Raw genomic sequence first — 20682 nt, forward strand, 5'->3', positions numbered from 1 at the left:
GTGGGCGTTTGAGGAGGTCGGGGGGATTCGCCCACCACCAGAGGCGATGCGCTCAGAGTGAGTCCCCAGAGTGAACCGCCAGGCGGCGACATCCGATCACAGCACATTATCACCACGACCCGGAAGCTGTAGTCGGCAGGTTATGCGCATGCGTAGGGGTCCAAAGAACAGGGTGCCGTGGAATGAATGAAGCTTAGTACTACTACGGCTACTAATACGACGACGAATACCGCTGCTGCCGTAACTACTTCCACATAATACTCGGCAAGGTAAACGTTTGTCCTATATTTTCACGTTTTTCTACTAAAAAGCGGAGAAGTACCGCGGGGGAGGACCCAGGAAGGGAGAGTTTCTCGGCGCGGCCTGCGCGGCTCTTTGTGTCCGGAGGAGGCATGGCTCTTTGTTCCGCTGATATATCGATCATGTAGCGATAGATCTACTGATATATTGATTATTTTACGGTCTATCTTTTGATATTTTGATTTATGTTGCGATAGATCTTCAAATGTATTGATTTAGTTACCTCTTCTGATATTTTGAGTACGGTACGGTCCATCTCGTGGGATGCTAAGGTACGAGCCATCTTCAGATATATTGATAAAGCTAAGAACCATATTCAAATATTTAAATTGTGATGATATATATATATATATTGATACGTGGCTAATGTTATGATCTATCTTCGGATATAAGTTATTGATTATGTTAAACGTCTTCTGAATATTGATTGTTATGATCTCTCCTGATACAGTGAATCGATGAGGGGGGTTTCCGATTGCGCAACAGTTGTAGCGCTACGCCACATGTACTAACACAGTACCTCTATGTATAACTTGTATTTAGAGTTGCACTGTATGCCTAAAGTAGGTGTAGACTTGTAAATGGAACTAAAAGCTAATGTATACTATTAATATTGGTTTGTGATATCTCTACCTGTATTCACATGTGTATATGTGCCTCGTTTGATCCCGAGTCGATGGTATTGCAGGACGAAACTACTTTGGAATTTTCAATTACTTTCCAACGTGATATTGTATGGGATAACCCAGGGTACTCTCGCAGGCCTTCGTGAAAAAAGCACTGATATCTGTTGCTTCACAACGAACGTTTAAATCCACGTCTTGCCGTCGCTTCGCGGCTTTATCTGTGGTTGTTTACATCCATGATTTGTGTTCAGAACGCTAAACATGGCCGCGGACGTTCAGACTCCCTCCATGTTTGGAGTTTTTCTAACTATCTGATGTTACTGATGTGTGAAATATGAGTGTTATATCATGTTACGTGTGAGGGTGATGAAGGGACATTTTGGGCCGACCGTTGGGGTAGTGGGAGAGGGTTTTTAAACAATGTCGATAACTTTCCAAATTATTGGCGTGATCCGACTTTGTGATGCCACCAACGATTCAATGTGCCTCACTTTACTACGCCAACAGTTGGTAGGAGGAAGATTGACTACAACGTTTTTTCAGGAAGGTACCTTTCCTCTCAAAGCCGTGGCTATTTATTTCCTTTTCGTGGAGACGGTTCTCTGTGGGAATGTTTGTGTTAATGTGTGCGTTTGTTTCCCTGTGTGGCTGCAGGGGGCTTCAAAGAGATGGCAGATGAAGGCTACGTGGTCCGGATCCGAGGTCTTCCCTGGTCCTGCTCCGTTGAGGAGGTGTCCCGCTTCTTCTCAGGTAAGGCCCAGGGACCGATACTAGATCATTGTGTTTGTGTTGAAGACGGCCAGCGGTTTGTGTGTGTGTGTGTGTTTTACAGACTGTAAGGTGTGTTTGTGTTGAAGACGGACGGGTGTGTGTGTGTGTGTGTTTTACAGACTGTAAGCTGTGTTTCTATGTGTCTGACAGACACATACTGACAATAAGGTGTGTGTTTTTTTAAAGACTTTAATGTGTGTTTTCCAGACTGTAAGGTAGCCAACGATGGCAACAGCGTCCACTTCACCTTCACGAGGGAGGGCCGGCCGAGCGGAGAGGCCTTCGTGGAGCTGGAGAGCGACGAGGACCTGAAGATCGCCGTCAAGAAAGACCGAGAGACCCTGGGCCACAGATACGTAGAAGGTGAGACACGCAGGGGGTGAGACACGCAGGGGGTGAGACACGCAGGGGGTGAGACACGCAGGGGGTGAGCCACGCAGCGGGTGACACGCGGACAGAGGGAATCTGACTGGGTATCCCTACGAAACTTAAAAGGGCTTTAATGTAACTTATCTGTAAGTTGTTGTATATAGTGTGTCTGTGTGTGTGTGTGTTTTTAAGTCCAACAGTTTGCAGATGAGTGACGATTTATAACGTGTGCCTTGTTCAGATCCAACAGTGTGCAGATGTGTATAACGTGTGCCTTGTTTAGCTCCAACAGTGTGCAGATGCATAACGTCGTGTGCGTGTTTCTGTGTGTAGTGTTCAAGTCCAACAGCGTGGAGATGGAGTGGGTCCTGAAGCACACGGGGCCGGGCTGCACCCAGCCGGAGGAGGAGGCAGGGGACGGAGAGGGCCTGGTCCGTCTCAGAGGCCTGCCCTTCGGCTGCAGCAAGGAGGAGATCCTGCAGTTCTTCTCTGGTAAGTCACTTCCTGTCTCTGTTCCTCACCTCCTGTGTTATCCCCCGTGCCGTGCAGCCTCCATGAACGCTGAGTGTGTGTGTGTAGGCATGGAGATCGTTCCCAACGGCATCACGTTGCCCATGGACTACCAGGGAAGAGGGACTGGAGAGGCCTTCGTTCAGTTTGCCTCCCAAGACATCGCAGAGCGGGCCTTGAAGAAACACAAGGAGCGCATCGGACACCGGTATGCACCACATCGACACACATCTACGCACTATTCACACACCCACAGGGCTGCTCGATTATGGGGGGGAAATCATAATCACGATTATTTTGGGCAATATTGAAATCATGACTATTCAAACGTTTATTTTTGAGTTTGAAAACATGTATTTATTCAGCATGTCTCCCAAAAAAAAACGTTGTAGCTGAGAAAAAAAACATAAAATGGTTAAAAAAAGAAAATGTTCCCATCTAAAATGATATATTTTAGATTGGAAATAATACAGATATGTATCAAAGTGTTCCGCCCTTTCTATAAAACATTAAATTAAAAATAAGAAGCAAAAAACATGATTATGTTACTTTTTTGATCGTTTGACACTAAAATCTAAATCAAGATCAAAATTCGATTACTTGCCCGGCCCTACCACGCACCACATCTACTACACACTATACACAACTTAAACACAATACACACCACACTTACAAACTGTACACGCTTCACACTAGAGACGCTACACCCCACATCTACACACTATACAAACTACACACATCTACTACACACAATTTAAAAACAATACACACTACAAAACAGTACACACCACATCTACACTATCCCCCATTTATACACACCACATCTACACACCACATACCACATCTACACACCACATCTACACATCTACATACCACATCTACACATCTACATACCACATCTACACACCAAATACCACATCTACACATCACATCTACACCCTACGCACCACATCTACAAACGATCCACAATTAATACGTACCACACACCACATCTACACACTATATACACAACATTGACACACATTTGTACATTGTATGTGTGTATGTGCACGTACACGTACACGGAGATCGAACTGTGTTTTGTGTGTGTATGTGCGTGCGCAGCTACATCGAGATCTTCAAGTCCAGCCGGGCGGAGGTGCGGACCCACTACGAGCCGCAGCGTAAGGTGGGCGGCGGCGGAGGGGGGCGGCCCGGGCCCTACGACCGGCCCAGCGGCGGCGGCGGCGGCGGCGGCGGGCGCGGCAGCTACAACGGCATGAACCGCGGCGGCGGGGCGGTGGACCGCCGCCGGGGGGGATACGGAGGTAGGCACCGACGAGCGGGGCGCCCTCCAGGGCCGGGACCTAGCTGTCCCCCCGCTCCCGGCTGACTGAGCGTTGCTTGTTGTGTCTGTGCAGGAGGGTCTGAGCGCTACGGCGACAGCGGCTCCAACTTCCAGAGCACCACGGGCCACTGCGTCCACATGAGGGGCCTGCCCTACCGCGCCAGCGAGACGGACATCTACAACGTAAACACTAGCCTACCACGCGCACACTGGTCCACAACCTCAGCACTAGCCTATCACACGCACACTGGTCTACACCGTAAACACTAGCCTACCACACGCACACTGGTCTACAACGTAAACACTAGCCTACCACGCGCACACTGGTCCACAACGTCAGCACTAGCCTACCACACGCGCACTGGTCTACACCGTAAACACTAGCCTACCACACGCACACTGGTCTACAACGTAAACACTAGCCTACCACACGCACACTGGTCCACAACGTCAGCACTAGCCTACCACACACGCACGCACACACTTGTCTATAATGCAAACACTAGCCTACCACACACTGGTCTATAATGTAAAACCTAGCCTACCACACACTTGTCTATAACGTTAACACTAGCCTACCTCACACTGGTCTATAACGTTAACACTAGCCTACCTCACACTTGTCTATAACGTTAACACTAGCCTACCTCACACTTGTCTATAACGTTAACACTAGCCTACCTCACACTTGTCTATAACGTTAACACTAGCCTACCTCACACTTGTCTATAACGTTAACACTAGCCTACCTCACACTTGTCTATAACGTTAACACTAGCCTACCTCACACTTGTCTATAACGTTAACACTAGCCTACCTCACACTTGTCTATAACGTTAACACTAGCCTACCTCACACTTGTCTATAACGTTAACACTAGCCTACCTCACACTGGTCTATAACGTAAACGCTAGCCTCCCCCCTGAACCTGCTACATGTCTCCATGTTTGTAGTTCTTCTCCCCTCTGAACCTGCTACGTGTCTCCATGTTTGTAGTTCTTCTCCCCTCTGAACCTGCTACGTGTCTCCATGTTTGTAGTTCTTCTCCCCCCTGAACCCGGTGCGCGTGCACGTGGAGGTGGGGCACGACGGACGCGTGACCGGAGAGGCCGACGTGGAGTTTGCCACACACGAAGACGCAGTGGCGGCAATGTCTAAAGACAAGGCCAACATGCGTAAGTGTCGACTATACAGCCAATAATTACACTTGCATTTAGCAGACAATTTGGTCCAAAGCCACTCGACTCAGCTCGGAGGAGCTGGGATTAGAACTAGCAACCTCCTGGTTACAAGTCATCCCGCTCTCCCTCTTGAACTAAGCAGACCTAAATGTATGATTATATCCATATCATTATGGAGGATGTAGAGGAGCACATGTGTTCAATGTTCATTAATGGTGAATGTGATGTTCATTCTGAAATGGTGTGTTTACAGAGCATCGCTACGTGGAGCTGTTCCTCAACTCCACCTCCGGGGGAAGCAACGGGGGATACGGAGGCCAGATGATGGGTGCGTACCAACAAAGAATAAAACTGTCTGTTTATCTAGTCGTCAATGTTTGGAGTTGTTAGGTAAATTGGCCTTTAGCGTTTTCGATTTATCTAGGAAGAATTTAAGTGCAGTTCCAAAACAATACTTTATCTTCAGAATAATCTGTTGAGGTTAATTTAATTGAGATTAGCAGGTTACAAGTAGATGCCAGAGGTAAGCAGAGGCGGGTTAAGGGAAGCAAAGTAAAGGTAAGGATGGTCATGTTAGCAGAGGAGGGTTATGGTAAGGAGGTAATGAGAGGAGGGTTAAGGTAAGCGAAGGAAGGTTAAGTTAATGGAGGAGGGTTAAGGTAAGCAGAGAAGGTTAAAGTAATGGAGTAGGGCTAAGGCAAGGAGGGTTAAGGTTAGGAGAGGAGGCTTACGGTGAGTGTACTAGCTGTGTCAACGTATGTAAACATGCTAAACTCTTGTTCCGGGTTTCTTTTCTCGTCTCCTAGGCAACCAGTCTTCGTATGGTAACCAGGGGATGGGGGGCTACAGCAGTGGTGGTGGTGGTGGTGGCATGGGTGGGGGCTACAGTGACTACAGTAAGCACCAACTCCCTGGGGGCGGGGCCTGTTCTGATTGGCTGTCGAGTCCGGGATGTTGACCTGTCTATTCCTTTTTCCTGTCAGGTAACCAGAGCGGCGTGGGCAACAGTTACTATGGCAACGGCCGAGGCTCCATGGGAGGGGGGTGGGGCATGTGATGGGCGGGGGCTAATTGACCAGAGAAACAAACTCTTGCGCTTTTTGGTATGAAGTTTGATATTCAATAAACGTTGGTCTTTTATTTTACACTGGGGGGGGGGGGGGGGGGGGGGGTGTACTTTAGTTTGGCTGAACATCAGTGAAAAGTTTCCAGTGTAAACTTCACTGGAAACTTTCCTTCTGAAGCCTTCCAAGATGGCGGCGGAAGAAACAAGATTATTTTCCTCATTTTCCACTGTTGGACAGCTTCAAATGGTTCAGTCTGTTGTTGGTTTCTCTGGACTCTGCGGAAGCAGGGATTTCTTCTGATTGGACCTCCATCGTTATTGGTCCCGCCCACATCCTTCCAACACAGCATTTGATTGGCTTGTTTTGGTTCCGCTGTCCACTTGTTTATTACATGTGTTAATAATTCATGTGTTTTGCTATTTTCTTTGTTTTTTTTCTAACATTCTCTTGTATCCATGGGAACCAGAGCCACAGCCTTTCTGTTATGTAGAAGAATGTTTTATGTTTCGTGTCAATAAACTCCAAGACCGTGCCTTTCGTGTATCATTTTATATTTTCCTTCCTTTTAAGTCGGGTGACAAACAGAATATTAAATAAATATTGTGTGTGTATATAGTAATAAATAGTTTGACATTACGGTTATTTTTCAACACTTGTTTTTGTGAAAAACCGGAACTATTACATTCAATGTTTTTATTTCAATCAATGCAATATTTCAATTAATGCAGTGAACAAATATACACAGTTGAGTCAAAGATATTATGCTATTAGGGGTCAATGTGTATATAGGTATGGATTTGCTTTTCAAAAGCGAATATAACATACTAAACAATAGTATACAACTTTGGCAGGGGTGAAGGTAAAACAAATTAAGAACAGAAAACATGATGTATGGGGCTTTTAATTTGGTGAGCGCATTGTTGTCTGTGACGTCACTTTCATCATGGCCGCGCCCGTAAACCAGGAGCTGAAGAAGGTCTCTTTAATTTAATATCTTACTATTTATACTGTATAGAGCTATGTTGAACATTTACTGTTTATGCTACTTGTGTGTATGTTTTCATCCTAGCGGTGTGGGCTGTAGTGTGCATGACTTAGATGCATGACGGGAATAACGTTACACACACTCGGACCACGCTCCTCGGCTATCTCTGGCCGCTAGCGATAGCTAACTATCCTAGCCTCTAGCTTAGCAGAGTGTCTTTTAACAACTAGCCAACCTATCCATATTTGTTACAAGCTAACTAGTACATCCAATGTACCACTAACCATCTGGTCAGTCTGTTTAACCGCTGGCCTCATAGTTAATCTAATCAACGGGTAGCTCACTGATCCATCGCATCAACCACTATCAACTAGTCATTCAAATTAACCGCTAGCGAACTTGTCCATCTCATTAGCCAACTACTCCATCTATGTAACCAATTGTCAACTAGTCTTTTTTTTTAACCACTCCGCAACTATTCCACCTTCTCTGTACCCCCAAGCATATCCTTGTACAGTCAGTATGTCTACCGGTGTTGGAACTTGGGGCCAGCCCATCTGGTCCTGTAGCCAGAGCGATAGATCTTCCGGCCAAAAAATGTAATCTGGATCAAATTGATCCGGATTTCGAAATCCCATGTTTTTCTATCTAGGATCACCCGATCCATTTGACCTGTATGCCAGTTTTTAAAGGAATCACTGTGATCCAAATACCAAATTTCAGGATAACCAACTGAATCCACCCTTCTGATGGGATCAAGATAATCCTGTTTTTTGGGATCAAATAGATCATCCCAAACCGAGTTTAAAGTTTTGAAAAACCCAAAAGGCAGGTTGGGTCCAGATCATAGGTAAAATCGGATTGCATGATCTGATCTTAGTTCGGAATCCCTCTTTTGCTTGGAAAAACCCAGTTCCAATATTTGATCCAATCCGTGACCTGAAATCCCGAAGGATTACTTTTGAAAAACTTGGCCCTGGGCACAGTCCGTCTCTGTATTAAGGGTTTTACCTGTATCTTAGAAACAAAGTACAGGCTTGCCTTGGAGTTAGATGGGACTCAGTCCTAAGATAAACATCTCAATGGATTGAGCCCCAGATGTGGTTAGAATACCAGAGCACCAGATGGGGCTAGAGCAGCAATTCGGGTTGTACCACCGTGGGTTCTGAACCTATGCCTTCTCCAAGTGTAGCTCTGAAAGCCCCGGTAGCAAAATCTAAGGCTTTCATAGTGTGTTCATAAGTCTAAGGTTTTCATAGTGTGTTATATTCAAGTCAATCATCTTCAAATCGTTCGTTTTGACGACAGTTAGACGATCCTCCATTCTAGGAGGGTAAAATAAAATACCAAAGTATTTATTTGTATGGTCTAATGAGGTTAGGATGCTTATGGTGGAGATGATGTATATATAATTTATAATATAATTTATTGTTAATAATACTAATATGTCTACAGGGAATGATTGTGTATATCATGTAGAATATAGTTTACCCTATAATGTATTAATAATACTTGTTTGTCTACGGGGGAAGATTGTGTGTATATCATGTTTAATACAATCCATTAATAATACTCATTTGTGTCAGGCCTTCTCAGAGCTGCAGGTCAAGATGATCGACCGGCAGCAGAAAGTGAAGCTGGCCGACCTGCAGATTGAGCAGCTGAACCGCATGAAGAAGCACTCCAACCTCACGCACACCGAGATCACGGGCCTGCCCCCCAACACGCGCATGTACGAGGGTGTCGGCCGAATGTGAGTCACACACACGCCCTCACGCAGCCGTGCCCAGACAGGCGTCCAGCTTATCAGTCTACAGAGGACGTTGTAGTAGTAGGGTTGTTATTCTAGTTTGTGTTGTTGGAATTATAGCATACAACATGGCCGCTGCGATGATGGCTTAGGGTCACTGGAGGGATGGGTTAGGGTTAGGGTCAGAGGAAGGATGGGTTAGGGTCTGTGTTGGGGTCAGTGGAGGCTGTGGGTCAGGTTTGGGGTTAGGAATTTGTAAGGCTCAGTGTTGGGGTCGGTTAAGGAATGAGTCAGGGTCAGGGTTAGGGTCAGTGGCGGGATGAATAAGGGTCAGGGTTAGGGTCAGGAGGCGTTGGGTATTTGGAGTGACACTTCTGCACTAGCGAACTCAGGGTTTGTATCCTAACTGGTCTAAGCATATCGATCAAAAGTGAAGAGCCTTAAAGTCTAAAGAAGCTAAAGACTCAAACCGATGCAGCGGGCGGATCCCCTCTCGTCTTCCAGTGACGACAGCTTGATAGCTCCGGCCAAGACGAGCCTCAAACTCTGGGGAACTTGAGGGGTACTGGAGAAGGTGACCTCAGCGGCCTCCATGTTTACTGGGTACTGCAGAGGGAGTCTTTATTGCTCTTTTTTGCACATGTGGGTCAGTTCGACTTTTCACACTGAAATCTGATATTGGCCCAATAAAAAAACCGACCAAAAGGAACAGCTCTGAGCAGTAAATCGGAATTGAGTGCCAGAGCCAGAAGTGACGGAACGCGACGGCCACGGCCAAAGCTTTTTGTTGGACGATTTAATATATCCTGCCTCAGTACTTTACCAATTTGGAGAATTGAGAATTTGTATGTTTTCCAGGTTTATTCTGCAGTCTAAAGAGGAGATCAACGACCAGCTGACAGACAAACAGAAAACAGCCGACGCCAAAATCAAAGAGCTGGAGGTACAACAACAACACACTAGCCCACATGCTTACACACATGCTAACACACTAGCATATATGCTAACAAGCTCTCCAAGATGTTACCATGCATGCTAACACACTAGCATATATGATAACATGCATATATGTGCACATATATATGCATCATAAATGCTCAAATGCTATCATAAACGCGGGCATGTATGCTTTTATCCAACCATGCACAGTCACACGCTATCGTACAAAATTCCACTATAAATGCAAAGCCACATGCCGATATGCTATCATACACATGATATCATATAATCGCATTTTAAGATGCTATCTTGCACATTCTAAGATGACATAAGCTATCTCCTTGTTGTCTGGTTCGTTCAGACAGATTGTTCTTTGTCAGACAGCGCCATAGACGACTCGACCACAGACTCATACTGAGTGAACAGCATATTCAATTGTGTGTGTGTGTGTGTGTGTGTTTGTTTGTTTGTGTAGCAAAAAAAGACGTACCTGGAGAGGAGTGTGAAGGAAGCTGAAGACAACATCAGAGAGATGCTACTGTCTAGGAGGGCCCAGTGATGCACACACACACACACACGCACATGCACACACACGCACACAAGCTTGCATAACACACATGCACATACTGCTGAATGTTGGTTTCCATGACAATGTGGTGTTTAAATAAAACAAGGTTTGTGAAGATGTATATTGTTTGATTTAATGTTCTTCCTCTTACTGGTGGTCTGCCTGTGGGATTAATTTATGTCATTAGCATAGCGGGGTCATAAAGCTACATTTTACATTGGCACTGTAAGAGGGTCAGTACTGTAATGAAGTTGTGGTCAGTAACAATACTCTGTCATAAAGGCACGGTCAGCAACAATACTCTGTCACAAAGGCCTGGTCAGTAACAATACTCTGTCACAAAGGCCTGGTCATTAACAATACTCTGTCACAAAGGTCTGGTCAGTAACAATACTCAGGCTGTCATAAAGGCATGGTCAGTAACAATACTCAGGCTGCCAAATAGGCAAGGTCAGCAACAATACTCTGTCACAAAGGCCTGGTCAGCAACAATACTCTGTCACAAAGGCCTGGTCAGTAACAATACTCAGGCTCACATAAAGGCATAAAGGCCCTGCAGTAACAATACTCAGGCTGTCATAAAGGTCAGCAACAATACTCAGGCTGTCATAAAGGTCAGCAACAATACTCAGGCTGTCACAAAGGCATGGTCAGCAACAATACTCAGTAGGCAGTATTCCCTGGCAATAGGACCCTATAGCGGGATCCGTGTGGATGGACAAGGTCTGGTCGTCATGGAGATTAAAACGAATATGTTTCTCCTTCAGACATGTGGTCTACAGACGGTTGTAGTTAGGGTTGCCTTGGAAACCGGATGCTCCAGAGTTAGCACCATCCTGGACCTTTGGGATCCCCTGGTAAGCTGGTAACCTGGTTACTTGGACAATGCTGCTGGGTTTATTGCTAAGTCAAAGAGCATGTGGCCGGTCGTCTTTTGGAGAGGTGTGTCCTATATTAATTCATTTATATATTATATATTTATATAATAAACAAATTATGATTTCATCTATTTAGTGGCGCGGGGTTCAGTTTGAGTAAGTAAGGCAGGTTTCAGTTTGAGTAAGTAAGGCGGGTTTCAGTTTGAGTAAGTAAGGAGATGGAGAGAGAGAGAGCGGGCGAAAGAGAGTGAGCGAGGTAGAGGGAGAGAGAGCGAGAGAGAGAGCGAAAGATGAACAACAGAGGTTCTCTCTGCGGTCCGCTAGGAAGTGAGGGAGGACGAGCGTCTGCCTGTTAGATCGTTTATCCTAATCCCGCAGTAGTCCGCCCCGCGCCGGTCTGTCGGTACCGACCATGTCCCGGTGTCCGGTATGGACGGTGTCTCTGGTCCTGGTGCATCTCTCCTCATCGCTCTACATCACCCCGCACACAGGTACGTAGTCCTACTAGTCGATACTACCAGGGCTTGAGTACTAGCACTCCGGTAACGCGGTCAGACTTCTGGACTAGTTGTCACCGCTCGATTTCCAGAGTGGGTGGTGGATTCATGTGGAGCAGATTAAAAGCATTTAAACGTGTTTAAAACTCTCAAAAGTTTAAGAATCCAATCCTCACACCCTGACAGGAGAGTGTAGAAAAATGGAAAGTTGGGGTTATGCCTGATCCGGTCTGGTTCCGTTTGGGTGTTTCAGAAAAACAAGCAACAGCTTCTTATTAGGGAGGGAGAGAGAGGGAGAGAGATAAAGAGAGGGTGGGTGGAGGGGAGAGAGGGACAGTATTTCTCCTCATTCTGCCACGTTTGTTCCGTAACGTTCTGGCGGTGGTGTGGAATGCGAAGGATTCACGGATCAGATTTCACCATCACTCCGTGATCTGGACTTGCACGGGCTGAGTTGTGTCTGTGTGTTTATATGTCTGTATGTGTGGGCGTGTGTTTGTGTGTGTGTGATTTTCCTCTTTCACTTACTATCGTCCCGCCATCATTCTGTCACTTCTAAAATAATGCACTGACCTTCGTCCTAATGACCTTGTCTCTCTCTCCCTCTGACCCTCTTTCTCTCCCTCCATCTCTCTATCCTTCCTCCCCATCTCTCCCTCCTCCCCATCCTTCCCTACTTTCCTCCATCCTCCATCTCTCCCTCCCTCTTCCCCTCCCATTCCCCCTCCCTCCCTCCCTCCCTCCCTCCCTCCCTCCCTCCCTCCCTCCTTCCATCTCTCTCTCCCTCCCTCCATCTCTCCATCCCTACTCTCCTCCCTCCCTCTCCCCTTACACTCCCTCCCTCCCTCCCACCATCTCTCTCTCTCCCTCCATTTTTCCTACCCTCCCCCCTCCCTCCATCGCTCCTTCCCTCATCCTTCCTCTCCCTCCCTCTCTCCCTCCCCTCCCCTCCCCTCCCCTCCCCTCCCCTCCCCTCCCTCCCTCCCTCCCTGCCCCCCCTCCCTCCTCCCCTGCCTCCCACTCTCCCTCCCTTCCTTCCTCCTTCCCTCCCTCCCTCCCTCCCTCCCTCCCTCCCTCCCTCCCTCCCTCCCTCCCTCCCTCCCTCCCTCCCTCCTTCCTTCCTCCCCCCCTTCCCTCCCTGCCCCCCCTCCCTCCTCCCCTGCCTCCCACTCTCCCTCCCTTCCTTCCTCCTTCCCTGCCTCCCCCATCCCTCCCTCCCCCCTCCCTCCCTCCCTCCCTCCCCCTCCCTCCCCCTCCCTCAGAGTCTCTCCATGAAGTCCTGTCAGACTTTCAGGTCTTTCGTCCCCTCAGCACCGACTCTGAGGGGCGGTTCCTTTCTTACCTAGTGCCCGCCCCTAACCTGGACCGACCACGCCCCCGCAGCAGAAGACACGCCCCCGATGGAGGAAGGGAGGACCACATGAAGGAGAAGAGGGAGGAGGACCGCGGAGGGGGAGGGGCGGTCTTCTACAACATGACCATATTTGGGCGGGAGCTACACCTGCGTCTGCAGCAGAACCGCCGATTGGTCGCCCCGGGAGCGACGATTGATTGGCAGGAGGAGGATGGGGGCAGCATCCGGCTGCCCCTAGTGGACGCCCAGTGTCACTACAGCGGAGACGTCACCAACACACCTGACGCCGCCGTCGCTTTAAGCACCTGCCATGGACTGGTGCGTTTCACTGGTTAGGGCACTCAGAGTTAACCGGTTAGGAAAGACTGTCACTATTAGTGTAATGTGATGAATACTAGCTGCAGTGTGTTACTGTTAATGTAACGACAGTTATTAGCCACAGTAATGGGATTGTAACAAGCTTCAGTGTGTCACTATTTAGTAGTGTCATGGGATAGTTACTACAGTATGTAACTGTATGTGTTACATGATAGTGACTCAGTACAGTGTCTGACTGTTTACTACTGAAACGTGATAGTAAATAGCTACAGTGTTTAACTGTTCACTAGTGTAATGTGATATTGACTAGCTACAGTATGTAACAGTTCACTAGTGTAATGTGATAGTGACTAGCTACAGTATGTAACTGTTCACTAGTGTAATGTGATATTGACTAGCTACAGTATGTAACTGTTCGCTAGTGTAATGTGATAGTGACTAGCTACAGTATGTAACTGTTCACTAGTGTAATGTGATATTGACTAGCTACAGTATGTAACTGTTCACTAGTGTAATGTGATAGTGACTAGCTACAGTATGTAACAGTTCGCTAGTGTAATGTGATAGTGACTAGCTACAGTATGTAACTGTTCACTAGTGTAATGTAACAGAAGCTAGCTACAGTATGTAACTGTTCACTAGTGTAATGTGATAGTGACTAGCTACAGTATGTAACTGTTCACTAGTGTAATGTGATAGTGACTAGCTACAGTATGTAACTGTTCACTAGTGTAATGTGATAGTGACTAGCTACAGTATGTAACTGTTCACTAGTGTAATGTGATCGTGACTAGCTACAGTATGTAACAGTTCGCTAGTGTAATGTGATAGTGACTAGCTACAGTATGTAACTGTTCACTAGTGTAATGTGATAGTGACTAGCTACAGTATGTAACTGTTCACTAGTGTAATGTGATAGAAGCTAGCTACAGTATGTAACTGTTCACTAGTGTAATGTGATAGTGACTAGCTACAGTATGTAACAGTTCACTAGTGTAATGTGATAGAAGCTAGCTACAGTATGTAACAGTTCACTAGTGTAATGTGATAGAAGCTAGCTACAGTATGTAACAGTTCACTAGTGTAATGTGATAGTGACTAGCTACAGTATGTAACAGTTCACTAGTGTAATGTGATAGAAGCTAGCTACAGTATGTAACAGTTCACTAGTGTAATGTGATAGAAGCTAGCTACAGTATGTAACTGTTCACTAGTGTAATGTGATAGTGACTAGCTACAGTATGTAACAGTTCGCTAGTGTAATGTGATAGTGACTAGCTACAGTATGTAACAGTTCACTAGTGTAATGTGATAGAAGCTAGCTACAGTATGTAACTGTTCACTAGTGTAATGTGATAGTGACTAGCTACAGTATGTAACTGTTCACTAGTGTAATGTGATAGAAGCTAGCTACAGTATGTAACTGTTCACTAGTGTAATGTGATAGAAGCTAGCTACAGTATGTAACTGTTCACTAGTGTAATGTGATATTGGCGAGCTACAGTATGTTACGTGATTGTTAGGTCTACTAACTACAAAAAGTAACTGTTAGTATACTGTGATCATGAGGTATTAGTTGGTGTATAGATATCAGAATGGGCGGTGTGTAATGTGTTTTTGTTCCAGGCAGGTATGATCCGATTGGGCAAGGAGGAGTACTTTATCGAGCCGTTGGAGAGAGGGGAGAAAGCAGAGCGAGGGAAGGGAAGAGGACAAGAGCACATTGTTTACAGAATGTCCGACATTATCAAACACCCGACAGCTGTCAATCACACCGCGGATGACTTCAAAAAAGGTGACACATTACATTATCTTGTATTACATATTATATTGCACACTATATATGAAATACTATCATATAAAACAGTAATATATTACATAATGATATATCATATTGAATACTATTAAAAGCTTTATACATAACACAATATTTGGTTATATAACATACTAAGGCACTACTAAATTACTACAAATTACACACATTTTTATATTTTATGTCTATATTGTTATGATATATATTACATTACACACTATAGATTTTAATATTACATTATATTACATACTAATGCATACTATATAACTTACTATGACTACATTATACTACTCTATTTTGCGACTATATCACTCCAGACAACAGAGTTGTGTCTGTGTCTTCTGACTACAGGTTCTTTCCTTGGCTTTCAATCTGAGCTGGAGATGCTGAAAAAAAACACGAATCACTCGAATATAGGCAGTCGCATACGGCGGCAGGTAGAGGAGGAGGAGCTGTTCAATGTAGAGGTAACTTTACTCTGTAATGTAGAGGAAACCTTCATCTGTAACTAAAGGTAACTTTACTCTGTAGCTAAAGGCAACTTTACTCTTAAATTTAGAGGTAACTTTACTCTGTAACTAAAGGTAACTTTACTCTGTAACAGAAGGTTACTTTACTCTTCAATGTAGAGGTAACTTTACTCTGTAACTAAAGTTAACTTTGCTCTGTAATGTAGAGGTGACTTTACTTTGTAATTTAAAGTAGCTTTACTATGTTATGTAGAGGGGACTTTACTCTACCTAAAGGTAACTTTACTCTGTAATGTAGAGGTAACTTTACTCTGTAACTAATGGTAACTTTACTCTGTAATATGGAGGTAAATTACCTCTTCATTACATCTACTCAAAATAATTGTATGTAGATAGACATTACATTATTCCATCATCTGCAGGTGTTGTTTGTAGATTTGTATTATATCTGTCCCCTGTCAGACTTGTCTGTAGATTGGACTTTTAGTTGAATCTGTTATTTGCAGGACTTGTTTGTAGGTTATACTTGAATCTGTCTCTGCAGGTTTTGCTGGGCGTGGATTATTCTGTCATGTTGTTTCATGGCAGAGAGCAGATCCAACGCTACCTGCTAACCCTGATGAACATAGTAGGGCCCTCCAAACACACACACACACACACACACACACACACACACACACACACACACACACACACACACACACACACACACACACACACACACACACACAGACTAAATCAATAATCAATTACCATGAATGAAAGTACTGTATATTAAGTTATTGATTTCAAGCGTCTCTTAGGTTAACGAGATCTACCAAGACCGCTCTCTGGGCGCCAACATCAACATCATCCTCGTCAGGATCATCATCCTATCAGCCAGCAAGGTACTTAACTGAGAACTAGTAACTAACCTGAGACCCACTAACTAACCTGAGACTCACTAACTAACCTGAGGCTTAGGACCCAACCTGAGACTCAGTAACTAATCTGAGACTCAGTAACTAACCTGAGCCTCAGTAACTAACCTAAGACCCAGTAACTAACCTGAGTCCCACTAACTAACCTTTGACCCACTAACTAACCTGAAACCCACTAACTAACCTGAGACCCACTAACTATCCAGAGACTCAGTAACTTATCTGAGACCCGCTAACTAACCCAAACTCACTAACTAACCTGAGACCCACTACCTAACCTGAGACCCACTTACTAACCTGAAACCCACTAACTAACCTCAGACCCACTAACTAACCCGGGACCCATTAACTAACCTGAGACCCAGTTACTCACCTGAGACCAAGTAAGACACTAACCAGACAGTAATTTGAGACTAACCTGAGCACTTCTGCAGTGTGCAAAACAGAAGGCACCCTTCTAAGGTTTAGTCCTGCAGGTGTAATCTAGTGTGTGTGTGTGTGTGTGTGTGTGTGTGTGTGTGTGTGTGTGTGTGTGTGTGTGTGTGTGTGTGCGTTTGTGTGCGTCTGTGCGTGTCAGTCCCAGGAGTTGATCGAGGTGTGGAACCCGTCCCAGAGCCTGGTGAACGTCTGTCGCTGGGCGTACCTCCAGCAGAGGGCGGAGCAGAGCAGCGACCACCACGACCACGCCATCTACATCACCCGCCAGGAGTTCGGCCCCGCCGGCATGCAGGGTACCCTACTCCTGCTACGTTAGCACTAGCTCTAACGCTAGCTCTACCTCCTGCTATGTTAGCATTAGCTGTAATGCTACGCTAACGCAAGCTCTACCTCCTGTTATGTTACCGTTAGCTCTAATGCTACGCTAACGCTAGCTCTAATGATACGCTAACACTAGCTCTACCCCCTGCTATGTTAGCGTTAGCCCTAATGCCACGCTAACGCTAGCTTTTCCTCCTGCTATGTTAGCATTAGCTCTAACGCTAGCTCTACCTGCTGCTATTTTAGTGTAAGCTCTAATGCTACGCTAACGCTAGCTCTACCTCCTGCTATGTTCGCGTTAACTCTAACGCTAGCTCTACCTGCTGCTATTTTAGCCGTAGCTCTAATGCTACACTAACGCTAGCTCAATCTGCTGCTATGTTAGCGTAAGCTCTGCATTAGCTATGCATTATTCATCACAAAACATATCAAGAAGTCGCATTTTTCAAGACAGTGATCTTACCCATATCTCTGAGTCTACCTGTCTACTTACCTATCTACCTATTGGTGCGTTCGAGTATTCTCTGCGAGCCGACTCGGATCTCGGATCGGACGCCACGCCCACACTAAAATCGTTTTATTATGTTTTGAGCGTAGGTCGTCGGAGAAAAACATGGACGCCACCCGGAAAGCTATTGTTGCGGTAGCATTGGCCGACTACTACTACTATTTTCATTTATATTATTTCAGGACTACGAAATAATATAAATGAAACGGTGCATTTTCACCGTACGAAAACGCAGCCATTTTCACTTCTACAATTTTCACTTCATTTCATGTTTCAATGTATCTTCTGCATATGTAAGTTATTACAGCAATACGAGTGATTGAAATTGCGATTTAAACCACCAAAGCGGTCCAAACACAATGAAAACAGTTCACTGAATGTCACACTGGGCGCATCCATCTTCAATTCTATCTCGGAAGCCTCGCTCGGTCACCGCTGAGTTCAAACGAGATGGCGAGATCGACTTCCGAGGAAAAGGGGCGTGTTTGTGCGTGTCGCTAGGCAAAGTCCTCGGAGCTCCGAGACGGATGGATATTAAAACGCACCATATATGTCTGTCTGTCACCTGTCTGTCTACCGCTCTGTCAATCCACCTATTTACCTAAGCCTAACCCTATGTTAGCGTTAACTCTAATGCTACGCTAACACTAGCTTTTCCTCCTGCTATGTTAGCATTAGCTCTAACGCCACGCTAATGCTAGCTCTACTCCTGCTACGTTAGCTTTAATGCTATGCTAACGTTAGCTCTACCTCCTGCTATGTTAACATTAGCTCTAATGCTACGCTAACGCTAGCTCTACCTCCTGCTATGTTAGCGTAAGCTCTGCATTAGCTATGCCTTTATTCATCATAACACATATCAAGAAGTCGCATTTTTCAAGACAGTAGTCTTACCCATATCTCTGAGTCTACCTGTCTACTTACCTATCTACCTGTATGTCTGTCTGTCACCTGTCTGTTCACCGTTCTGTCACTCCACTTATTTACCTGTCTGTGTATCTATCTGTCTCTCTCCCTCTCTGCCTGTCTGTCTCCCTTTCTGTCTGCCTGTCGTTCCCCCTGTCTGCCTCTCCACCCGTCTGTCACGCCACCTGTCTGTCTCTCTCCCTGTCTGTCCGCCTGTCTGTCTCGCCACCTGTCTCTCCACCTGTCTTTCCACCTGTCTGTCTCTCTCCCTGTCTGTCTGCCTGTCTGTCTCTCCGCCTGTCTGTCTCTCTCCCTGTCTGTCACGCCACCTGTCTCTCTCTCTCCCTGTCTGTCCGCCTGTCTGTCTCGCCACCTGTCTCTCCACCTGTCTTTCCACCTGTCTGTATCTCTCCCTGTCTGTCTGTCTGTCTGTCTGTCTCTCCACCTGTCTGTCTCTCCACCTGTCTGTCACGCCACCTGTCTCTCTCTCTCCCTGTCTGTCCGCCTGTCTGTCTCGCCACGTGTCTCTCCGCCTGTCTGTCTCTCTCCCTGTCTGTCTGCCTGTCTGTCCCTCCGCCTGTCTGTCTGCAGGCTACGCCCCGGTGACGGGCATGTGCCAGCCTGTGCGGAGCTGCACCCTGACCCTGGAGGACGGCTTCTCGTCCGCCTTCGTGGTCGCCCACGAGACGGGACACGTGTACGAGCCCCCATATCCACTCTGTCACGTAGCACATGTTGGCGTTGTGTATATCACATCTTTATCACATATATATCACGTATCTATCATGTTTATATCATGTGTATCATATCTGTGTGTGTGTGTGTGTGTGTGTGTGTGTGTATGTTTGTGTGTGTCTCTGTGTGTATGTGTGTGTCTGTGTGTGTTTGTGTGCATGTCTCTATGTGTATGTGTGCGCGTGTCTTTGTGTGTGTGTGTGTGTGTTTGTGTGTCTCTATGTGTGTGTGTGCGCGTGTGTGTGTGTCTGTGTGTGTGTGTGCGTGTCTGTATGTGTATGTGTGTGCGTGCGTGTGTGTCTCTGTGTGTGTGTGTGCGTGTGTGTCTGTGTGTGTGTGTGTGTGCGTGTGTGTCTGTGTGTGTGCGTGTGTGTCTGTGTCTGTGTGTGTGTGTGTGTCTGTGTATGTGTGTATGTCTCTATGTGTATGTGTGTGCGTGTTTGTGCGTGCGCGTGTGTGTGTGTGTGTGGGGGTGTCTCTATGTGTATCCGTGTGCGTGTGTGTGTGTGCGTGTGTGTGTGTGTGTCTCTCTGTGTGTGTGTGTGTCTCTCTGTGTGTGTGTGTGTCTCTGTGTGTGTGTATATCACAACGAGGCACAACACATACTACAGAACACTACAGCAAGGAGATTCCTTCTCAACATAAAACAAACAGACCACAACACTGGACTGGACTTAGAATGCAGGGAAAGCTAGCATGCCTAGACTTTGCCGACCACTCTGCTTCCCACTCCATGTACAAAAATGCTGCTGTTGGGGAGGACATCCTCTGTTTCACTGCCAAAGCTAGGCTGCAGGTGCTACCTACCAAATACAATCTGGCATCATGGTACCCTGCACACCACCATCCACACTGTATAATGCACTCTGGCCATCAACTTGAATCAGTTGCCCATGTTGTGAATGGCTGTACTATGTACAAAGGACTGTATATTGCACGCCATGACCGACTTGTCGATCTAATTTCCAGTAATGTTAAGGAAGTATCTCTAGAAAATGTAACCATGTACAAACATTCACGCATCATGCCGGAATGGTTTAACAGCTCTATTGATGTGATGTGTAACATCCCAAATACCCCTGATGTTGTGTTTTTAAACAGAGACAGAAGGGAAGTGCTCTTACTTGAGAT

The 20682-nt window shown here is 46.0% G+C and overlaps 3 protein-coding genes across 5 annotated transcripts in view; all 3 read left to right on the forward strand.

Annotated features, from left to right (window-relative positions):
• The first annotated feature begins 109 nt into the window (after positions 1-109).
• On the forward strand, positions 110-6683 carry LOC132462042 (heterogeneous nuclear ribonucleoprotein H-like). The gene is made up of 11 exons (XM_060057597.1): positions 110-269; positions 1581-1676; positions 1905-2060; positions 2400-2558; positions 2646-2784; positions 3681-3883; positions 3977-4086; positions 4943-5078; positions 5338-5412; positions 5891-5980; positions 6068-6683. Exons 2-11 carry the CDS (start codon positions 1595-1597, stop codon positions 6139-6141), a joined length of 1224 nt encoding a protein of 407 aa, XP_059913580.1. The 5' UTR covers positions 110-269; positions 1581-1594; the 3' UTR covers positions 6142-6683.
• Positions 6684-7030: 347 nt separating this feature from the next.
• pfdn1 (prefoldin subunit 1) lies at positions 7031-10514 on the forward strand. Its single transcript, XM_060057608.1, has 4 exons — positions 7031-7127; positions 8723-8889; positions 9745-9829; positions 10301-10514. Exons 1-4 carry the CDS (start codon positions 7095-7097, stop codon positions 10382-10384), a joined length of 369 nt encoding a protein of 122 aa, XP_059913591.1. The 5' UTR covers positions 7031-7094; the 3' UTR covers positions 10385-10514.
• Positions 10515-11449: 935 nt separating this feature from the next.
• adamts2a (ADAM metallopeptidase with thrombospondin type 1 motif, 2a) overlaps positions 11450-20682 on the forward strand; it is a 24195-nt gene continuing 14962 nt past the window's right edge. For 2 of the 3 annotated variants that reach the window (XM_060057588.1, XM_060057589.1), the window contains exons 1-8: positions 11451-11762; positions 13031-13440; positions 15067-15235; positions 15605-15720; positions 16268-16351; positions 16527-16610; positions 17221-17374; positions 19408-19513. In XM_060057588.1, the coding sequence (XP_059913571.1) occupies positions 11684-11762; positions 13031-13440; positions 15067-15235; positions 15605-15720; positions 16268-16351; positions 16527-16610; positions 17221-17374; positions 19408-19513 (1202 nt within the window). In that variant the 5' untranslated portion in view covers positions 11451-11683. Of the gene's footprint in view, positions 11763-13030; positions 13441-15066; positions 15236-15604; positions 15721-16267; positions 16352-16526; positions 16611-17220; positions 17375-19407; positions 19514-20682 lie in introns of all 3 variants that reach the window. The other variant, XM_060057587.1, reaches the window with a different exon arrangement.

The sequence above is a fragment of the Gadus macrocephalus genome, chromosome 7 (genome assembly GCF_031168955.1).
Source record: "Gadus macrocephalus chromosome 7, ASM3116895v1".
NCBI lineage: Eukaryota > Metazoa > Chordata > Actinopteri > Gadiformes > Gadidae > Gadus > Gadus macrocephalus.